Source organism: Lygodium microphyllum, chromosome 6 (assembly GCF_053477565.2).
Source record: "Lygodium microphyllum isolate KBCC chromosome 6, Lygodium_microphyllum_v1.1.10, whole genome shotgun sequence".
Lineage (NCBI taxonomy): Eukaryota > Viridiplantae > Streptophyta > Polypodiopsida > Schizaeales > Lygodiaceae > Lygodium > Lygodium microphyllum.
The window spans coordinates 17,741,182-17,750,175 of NC_141140.1; the positions used below are offsets into that span (position 1 = coordinate 17,741,182).

Sequence of the window (8,994 nt, forward strand, 5' to 3'; positions counted from 1 at the left end):
TTGTTAAAGGTGCTTGGGTGTGTGAACAATTCCCTCACGAGTGACACTACCCAAGTGACAACTTGGTACATGCCCAATCTCATCACGAAGAATTATTATTTACATCTCATTATGCATAATACCTCTTGATGGATTAGTTGTTTCCACTACTGGTTCTTTCACCACCTTACTATCATACCTATATACTTATTCTCATTTTTTCTATTGTCACATTGATGGATCTAGCTATCCCTTTTCATTCTCCTCTTCGAGCCATAATTACTTGGCATGCCACAAACCATACCTTCTCAAAATTTTGGTTGGGGGGGAGGGAAAGGTTCTTTAATAGGTGCATGATCCTAGAGAGTTTCTATGTCCCATAAGCAAAACCCTAACTTGGGAGGATCCTTTTGGATGTATAAATAGATAAGCTTCCTACCAGTCAACCCATCCCTTACATGTTTCAACCATTAGTTCTCCCTCTAATGGGCATATCTATTCCATCTCACGACTACTGCCACATCATCAATAGCCTCAACACCCTATCCATTATTGTCGCCTTACTATATGCAACCTCTTTTCCAGCATCATAAAACTTATACTTACTATATTGTAAACTCACTATACATCATATCTAACTCATATAACTATCACCCAACGTCCCACTGCTTTCGATGATTGATTGACATCAAACCATTGCTACATTCTTATGAGTTGAAAACTAGATAAGATAGATGGAGATGTGTCTTCAAGAGGTAAGTAGATTACAGTGAATGTTTAAATGTCCAAGAGGTACTTCATGGTCAATCACAAGGGTTTGAGAAAAAAGAGTGTATGTGGGTTCAAGAGCTTAGACTGCAGAGATGATAGAGATAAGAGAAGGGTTGAAGGTTTCAAGCTGAGTCCTTAAACATTTTAATAGAGCTTCCAATTACATGTTCTTAGCAAAGATCACAAGAATATTATCTCATAAGTTCTAACTCAAATCAAACTTGTTTTCTTAACTGTAATAGCAATTTTAAAAAAAATCAAGTATAGTATGATGTCATGTATCATAAACAACTCTGCATCCCATCATTCATACATGATGCCATAGCATGAACCAACTTTGCATGATTACATTCATTGTGACTGTTAGGGACAAAAGCTTATAAGTCAATTACAAGGCTTGTAGAGCAAAGAGATTTGCTTCAAAAGAGCTTCAAATTGAGTTCCTCATAAGGATAAGTTACCATAATCAAAAAATAAGAGAAAAAACTCCTCTTAATTCAACTCTAAGTATCTATGAATGATCTATAAACATTGCCCTATCATAGGGACACATAATACTTCCTTATTTTGACAAGATATCTTCTGTAGAGTAAGAAATGAATTAAAAGAACATTGTTAATAATAGCAAATTCTCTGAATATAACTAAAAAAAACAGCCCCAAATCAATCCGCAAAATAGAAGGGATTCGAAGAAATAGAAGGCGTAGAAAAATACTCACAAGAATAAATAGAAAATGTATAAGAATACTAACAAAGATAAACGTGTCAATTTATTCTTACATTATGAGAAAAAACTCTTGTAAACAAAAACATATATAAAATAATACATTCCTCTATGTTGTTCAGATCGCTAATCTAATGTCTCCATTGGCTTTGAAGGGGAGGATAAAATACCAATATACCTGGCCAGAATTCAACATCACTCCATCTCTCACTTCTTCGGAGTGTTGTTTACTACCTAAAAACAATGATCGCGATTTCACCAATTTCTCTTTTTACATAAAATCCTCTCAAAATAACTGAAAGTTATATGCTTTCGTTTACATATCATCCTAATCTAAAAGTTATCTACAATTTTATGGATTTTTACAAGAGATAATACCCAAAATATCATAAATTAGCTAAACTTGTCCAAAAATCTAATATTTTAAACCATGGATACTAACACTAATGTCTAAAATGGTATTGGCACTCTAAATCAACAAGAAAGCCACTCTTGATTTTTTTACACGATGTGCGCGTAGCAACACGACAACGGTAAAGCGGGTTGATTAATTGACAGCACCTTGCCTTGTATCAAAAACCTCTCCTACTTTATGACATTCAACATTCTTAATGCTTGATGTGTTTGCCCACAATCTCATTTTATGATTGATTGATTTCAAGTTTTTCTGAAGGCACATTCCTATAACAAATATACTCACCTCCTAATCACAAAAGAGTGCATCAAAAACCTCTCCTACTTTATGACATTCAACATTCTTAATGCTTGATGTGTTTGCCCACAATCTCATTTTATGATTGATTGATTTCAAGTTTTTTTGAAGGCACATTCCTATAACAAATATACTCACCTCCTAATCACAAAAGAGTGCAATGGTTTCATCCATAATCTCTACCAATCTCCCATGGCATCATATCACCTATCCAAAATATATTTGGAACCTCTCTTTGCTTAGGTGAGAATGGTGATGCAAAAGTATATCAAAATTTGCATAGAATTGAATAATTGATTAGGGGGTTGGTAGATGTGACTAATCCAAGCCACTTACCATATCCAAGGCTTTGGAAAAAAAATGTAAGGAAGAGAGAGTAAATCATTTTGATCATATGAGGGAGTAGCTTTTATTGAGATGATATTAAATACATAAATATAAAAAACTTATGTATAATTTGAGAAATTTCTACTCTCCTTTGAAAAAATTGAGAGAGAATTTTCTCAAAATGAATAAGCTCTAGGTTGAAGGAAACCCTACCCTCACTCTTTTTATGTTGCAAGGCTCCATCTCGTTTTTTTCTTGTGAAATATTAGCACTCTTAGGTCCATCCACCTTTTGGGTAGGCCAGTGGCGGTGTCCATCGCTCTTGTAACTTGCACGTGGGCGATAGATAATACACACTAGTGGACAAAGTCCATTGTGCATTCAATATACCCTACCGATGGTCTTATCTTCGGTGGCATGCCTCGTCCTATCTAAACTTCTGAAACCTCTTGTCCTGATCGACTTTGAGAAAACAATTCATAGGGAGGCCCAGAAGCTAATATAGAGTCGCAGTCTGGATTTGCTTCCTTCTAGCAGGTCTAGTTCTTTTAAACGCTCCAGATTTTACCACTATCGGAATGTATTGGCTTGTGCCAAGGACCAAGGTCCACAATCAAATATCAGGATTTTCAGTCACTTTACAGAAATATTGAAGACGGAGTCGTTACTCCTGTAAAGGCATTTATGAACGCGTGATAAAACTGTGGATGCTGTATTTGCAATCTCTCTTCCTGCGGCTGGACCACAGGCCTGTAAACCAATTGATCTGGCGTACAATCCTCAACCACTTGTATAGCTACTACCTTTAACCTCTGCACTTCCTCCCTCAATGAATTGTTGAGAGCTGAAACACAGGCACCATAAAGCACAAAGTCTGAGATCAAGAACGACGACAACAGCTTATGCACAAGACTATCGAGAGAGTGGGGGAAAAGAAATCGCCTTCATGGAGTTGCGCTTGCTGCTCCATGGCTTGTAGCCTGATCTTGAGCTCGTTGTTCTCATTTGAGAGTCCTGTCGAGTTTCTCTGTCAAAAGAGTCAGAAAGCAGAGCGATTGTTATGAAGCGTAATGCCGCAAAACTTCATCGGATGCTTAAAATTGACAGAGAAAAGTCCGGAGTTGGAAAAGGGAAGATGCAGAAAAGATTTTCCACCTGGAGGGAAATGAGCTGAGCCGATAGGGAAGTGGCTTCTGTCTGTAGAGTTTGCACCTTCCTCTCCAACTCAGATATGTATCTCATTTTCCTCTCCTTGGAACGTGCGGCAGACTGACGGTTTGCTAAGATCCTACGGGCATAATGACGGAATCAAAATGAGAAGGAACAACGGTTACCAACCTTGCCGCACAGCATCAGTACATGTCAAATGCCTACCTCTTGGCCTTCCTCGGATCCAAGACCGCTATTTCATGAAGCTTTTCATTAGTCATTATCTTCTTCAACTCAACTTCATCAAGCTCTCCAGTCGCAATTTCAAGCTGCAGATTGACCCTACCATCCAAAGAGCAACTATGTCCGTGTCTAAGTTTCCTCGTCTCTGGTGAGATTGGAGCACTTGATCCGTGAGCCAGAATCTCACCCATCGGTTTTCCTAAAGTGGCACTGTCCATGGAAGCACTCCTGGCATGGTGTTGACAAAATGTTGCCGTAGGAACATCGCTTATTGATTCTATACTCTGATCCCTCGTGCTGATCTTCATGCCTTTCTCACTTCCTTCTCTATCGCAGTCTTCCTCATTGTCAGAAGCGTCTCCTTCCTCCATACTGTCCATGCCATAGTACACAGAAAAAGGAGCAGCAGCCCTGGGCATTACTTCTGAGACATATTTCTCGTTCTCCATGGAAAATCCCTTCTTTGGCTGTTCTCGATTAGCTGAAAATTCTTCCAATGAAGAATTTAATCTGCTGTCCAGCTTGAATGGACCTTCGCTGAGGGCTCTCCTGTGGCCCGATCCCTTTAAAGGGTTGGGATTGACGTTGTGTGTCACATCGGCATTGATTCGTTTAAAGAGCGTCTGATAGCTGTTGTTTGAAGGCGAGAGTGGCGGAAGAGGGGGAACAACGACGCCTGGGCAGGGGGCTTCTAACTGTTGACGATTCGTGAGGAAATCAGACGAGAAGGAACCTTCTTCCACTTGAGGCGCCTCTGCGGTGCTGCAAGCAACTGGAACAGATGCACCAGAAGCTGTCGGACTGAATGTTGGACCTTGAAAAGTAAGCTCGGAGAATAAAGATGCTGGCTGAGAAGCTGAGCGGCAATGAGAAGGGGTTGATCGAAGAAGATTGGCGGCGGATTCTCGAGAGGCACGGGTCTGCTGAGGGTAGGGAGGAGGTGAAGAGCGGTACATGAAAGCTGTACTATATGGAGTAGGAAAGAAATGTTGCTGAGAAACATTGAAGAACTCGGGAGAAGAAGATGAACAAGATGAAGATGAGGATGTAGGAGGAGGAGGAGGAGGAGGTGAAGAAGAAGAACAAGAGGAAGAAGAGGAAAACGGTGTTAAAGCATTATTGTTTGCGTCTGCCATCGGCTATCTGGTTGATAATGCTCTTTCAACACAGGTTAGATAAGCCAAGAATTAACATTAATCTGCCTTTTAAGCTATCTAGCAGTCTGAAAAACGTAGGCTAGCTAGCAGCTAGAAAATCGTGATCATTAAGCTTATGTAAAATGAGGATTTCAGACTTTAAGCTTGTCAGGACTCAGACCGCTTAAGGAAACATAGGAAAGTGCAGATGCTCTGGCAGGTTAAACCTGCTGCTGTGCTGCATTCCATGGATGTCCGATGACGGCTCAATTTTCATGGTCGCAGAAAACGATTCCGAGATGTACTCCTGTAGAAACTGTCCACTGTCAGGTGCAGTAGACAGAAAGAAAGAGTCTATAAAAGTTTGCTTGCTTGTTGTATGTTGAATCCACTACCTGTCTCATGATGAACGGAGCTGCAGAGCGCAGACATATACATGATATACTGTATTACGGAGAAGAAAGGAGAGGCGAGGAACAAGGAAAGAGGAGAGCGGTGATTGCCGGATCCAGGGCATCTGGCATAAAAAGAACATGAGAAAAGGATTTGTCCGTGCAGCAGCAGCTGTAGACGCGTGAGTGACGAATATGACGTCCCTGGCCACCAGCTGCATCCCACACACACAAACGAGAAAGTTCTGAAAACGAAGGTCCAACGAAACACCCTCTCAAACTTAACAATGAATTGCTGACTTTTCCGAAAACATGCACATAATTAAACAAGGAGGCCATGGGAAAGTCGTGGAAAGAGGATTCTACCGCGTGTTTTGAGGTGCTTCTCGAAGAATTCCAATGGGAAGGTTGTGAAAAGAGGAGGATGTATCTTCGAGGCCCTTGGATTCCCTCTTGAGGTAGGGCGACTCGAACATCACAATTGCTCCAAACCAAATGAAATGAGATGGATGTAGAGAGCCCTACGTCCATGGTATCATCCTCAATTTCACCCATTCTCTCTAACAAACACTATCATGGAGCATCAAGGCGGAACCCTCTCAACATTGCTTCACTCCAGTTCAATAATCCCTACCCCTATACTTGCTACACTTGGGCTTTACCGAGAGGCTCTCTCCCTAGAAGTTCACTCGATAGTGGGCTCATTGAACCTTTGCTGGCTCTTCTATGTCAATCTTGGGAAATCCAATGTCTTTATCACATCACCACTATGACAACCAGCTGGCCTATTAGTCACGAGTTACACAATTTATGAGCTCTTGAGGCCACAACTTGTTTGATTTGCATTTTGGTAACAAAGGGAGGAGCCCATGTGATAGCTAACAATAAAGGACAAATGACAAACTTTTGTTATTAACAAAGGGTATACTTTATTGTATAAAATTCCACCACTTTGATGAAGCAATAAGCCATACTAGGTGATCTGCACCTAGATTCTCCTAGTGCTTTACGCTAGTGTTTTCCCGTGTGAAAGAAGAAGCTCGAGTGGGAGCATGAGCAAGTGGAAGCAATGCAAGTATGAGTTATAACAAATGGAGCAAGAGAGCAAGAGAGAGAGCCTCAAGATGTAGAAACTCCAACAATCACAATGTGTGACAGGCCCTCCCTTATTTGTTAGTCCCTGAAATAATAAAGAATATAGTGATAGCGATAGGCACCCACAACTTGCAATGTACAAGTGTGTGAGTACTATCAGTGTAGTGAATACATAAGCAGTGTAAACATAAGTGGCTTTATCCCCAATAACCTTCCATTTAAAGGCAAATGTACCTCTAATAAGGAGAGAACTAGAAAAAAGTAATAACATATACATGTATATGAAGTACAACAGGATGAGAAAAAGATATCATGTCATTCAATATCCACCATCTTCCTAAGAAAGACAAAACCCTCCCCTTGCTACTTGAGAGGCTTTTAGTAAATAGATCTATACAATTTTGGTCAATTGAGATCTTGACAAGCTTAACAGGCTTGTCCTCAATTATCTCTCTGATAAAGGGGTAACTGTGACAAGTGGGATACATAGAAACTAGGGGTTAGACACCCAATCACATTGACCGGGGTATATAAGGTGTAAAAGTCCTAAATTAGGGCAATCGGTTATTATCAAGAACATATTCTTCACCTTCATCTTCAACTTCCATGGCTTCCTCCTCCTTCCTCCGCTCTTTTATGTCTTTCTCTCTCCTCTTCAAGTATGCCTTTCCTTTCTTCTTGCTCTCTTTCTCTCTCTTCAGTTCTTTCTCCTCTCAACTTCATTCATTACAAGTGGTATTAGAGCATTAGGTTTTGGTCTTTTTCTTATTTCCCCTTTCTTCCTTTTTAAATCCCAAAAACCCTAGTTACTTAGGTTACAGGTACAAGTACAACAAAAAGGACTACATTTAGTATTAGCTTTATGAAGCAAGCAGGAGCTATGGCTAGAGATTTGGACACATCTGAAGATAAAATGGCTAAACTAGCAAGTCATCACTCATTTTCATGCACATTTTAAGGGTTCCAGGCCAAGTTTGGAGTCTTAGGGGTTATAGGAGGACAAAAACTCAGCTACTTTTTGTTTCATCCCCTTTCTCTCTCCTCTCAAGCAAACTACCATATCACACTGATCGGGGTATATAAGGTGTAAAAGTCCTAAATTAGGGCAACTGGTTTTTATCAAAAACATATTCTTCACCTTCATCTTCAGCTTCCATGGCTTCCTCCTCCTTCCTCCCCTCTTTCATGTCTTTCTCTCTCCTCTTCTAGTATGCCTTTCCTTTCTTCTTGCTCTCTTTCTCTCTCTTCAGTTCTTTCTCCTCTCTCCTCTCAGCTTCATTCATTACAAGTGGTATTAGAGCATTAGGTTTTGGTCTTTTTCTTATTTTCCCTTTCTTCCTTTTCAAATCCCAAAAACCCTAGTTACTTAGGTTACAGGTACAAGTACAACAAAAAGGACTACGTTTAGTCTTAGCTTTATGAAGCAAGCAGGAGCTATGGCTAGAGACTTAGACACATCTCGAGATAAAATGGCTAAACTAGCAAGTCATCACTCCTTTTCATGCACATTTTAAGGGTTCCAGGCCAAGTTTGGAGCCTTAGGGGTTATAGGAGGACAAAAACTCAACTACTTTTTGTTTCATCCCCTTTCTCTCTCCTCTCAAGCAAACTGCCATAGCCACATGTAGAGAAGAACCCTTTTTTTCCCCTAGAGTAGCCATGGAAGTGCCCAATTGAAGCCCTAAAAGTCTTTTCCACTTTCCCTTGACCAAGGGCAATACCCTTGTGAAGGGTTATTGCTAGGGAGAGAGCCCAAGGAACAACCCGCAAATTGCAATACATTTTGCATTGTTGTTCCCTAGTTTGCCTGCCCTCCCCTAGCTCAATTCTAGCTCTCCTATGCCTCCCCCATGGCATTGATAGCCTCCCTTGCTCCTTTTTGACTAGGTTTGGATCTCCTTGCTCAACATTTGAACTCCCACCCCTAGCAAGGCTCAATTTGATGATGTACCCTGCCATGAACAACCATTGAAGCTCCAACCCCAGCCCTCAATTTAGCCCATAACATCTGGAAACCCAGCCTTCAGGAGATCTTTCAACTCCTTTGGCTTTCCCTTACCTGGATTGAAGACATGTAGCTCAAGATGCATGGAATTCTTAGGGCAGCCATGAAAGCTCTATTTGAAGCTTTCCATCTTTGAAGTTCAAGCTCGGGAACAAGCAAAAGAGCCCTCTTCATCAATGGAAGCATTTGAATGCTTGAAGTCTTCATCCATGGGAATGCTTCAATCAACCTGGCTTGCTTGATGGAGGAAATGGCCATCATGATGGGCTATGTTTCAACCATCTTCCCCAAACATTGAAGAGGTATGTCAATCTGATCTCAATCTCTCATATTTAACCACTTGCTGAGCTTAATCCTTTTGTTAGAGAGATTAAAGATTGCATAAGCTTTGTTAGTTCAATCCCTCTTTTGTAGACATGAGTCTACTGAAAGTCAATATCATGTTTGCCTCCTAATGCATC

The 8,994-nt window shown here is 40.6% G+C and overlaps 1 protein-coding gene across 2 annotated transcripts; it reads right to left on the reverse strand.

The window, feature by feature from the left end:
• Positions 1–1,054: 1,054 nt before the first annotated feature.
• On the reverse strand, positions 1,055–5,592 carry LOC148034334 (uncharacterized). 2 transcript variants are annotated; one of them, XM_087679288.1, is made up of 5 exons: positions 5,437–5,592; positions 3,888–5,348; positions 3,669–3,801; positions 3,456–3,540; positions 1,055–3,357 (listed from the first exon to the last, which is right to left on the reverse strand). In XM_087679288.1, exons 2-5 carry the CDS (start codon positions 5,039–5,041, stop codon positions 3,152–3,154), a joined length of 1,578 nt encoding a protein of 525 aa, XP_087535414.1. In that variant the 5' UTR covers positions 5,042–5,348; positions 5,437–5,592; the 3' UTR covers positions 1,055–3,151. The 2 variants fall into 2 exon arrangements, with proteins under 2 accessions (XP_087535414.1, XP_087535415.1); XM_087679289.1 differs by having other exon boundaries at positions 3,888–5,357; positions 5,437–5,576.
• Positions 5,593–8,994: the final 3,402 nt, after the last annotated feature.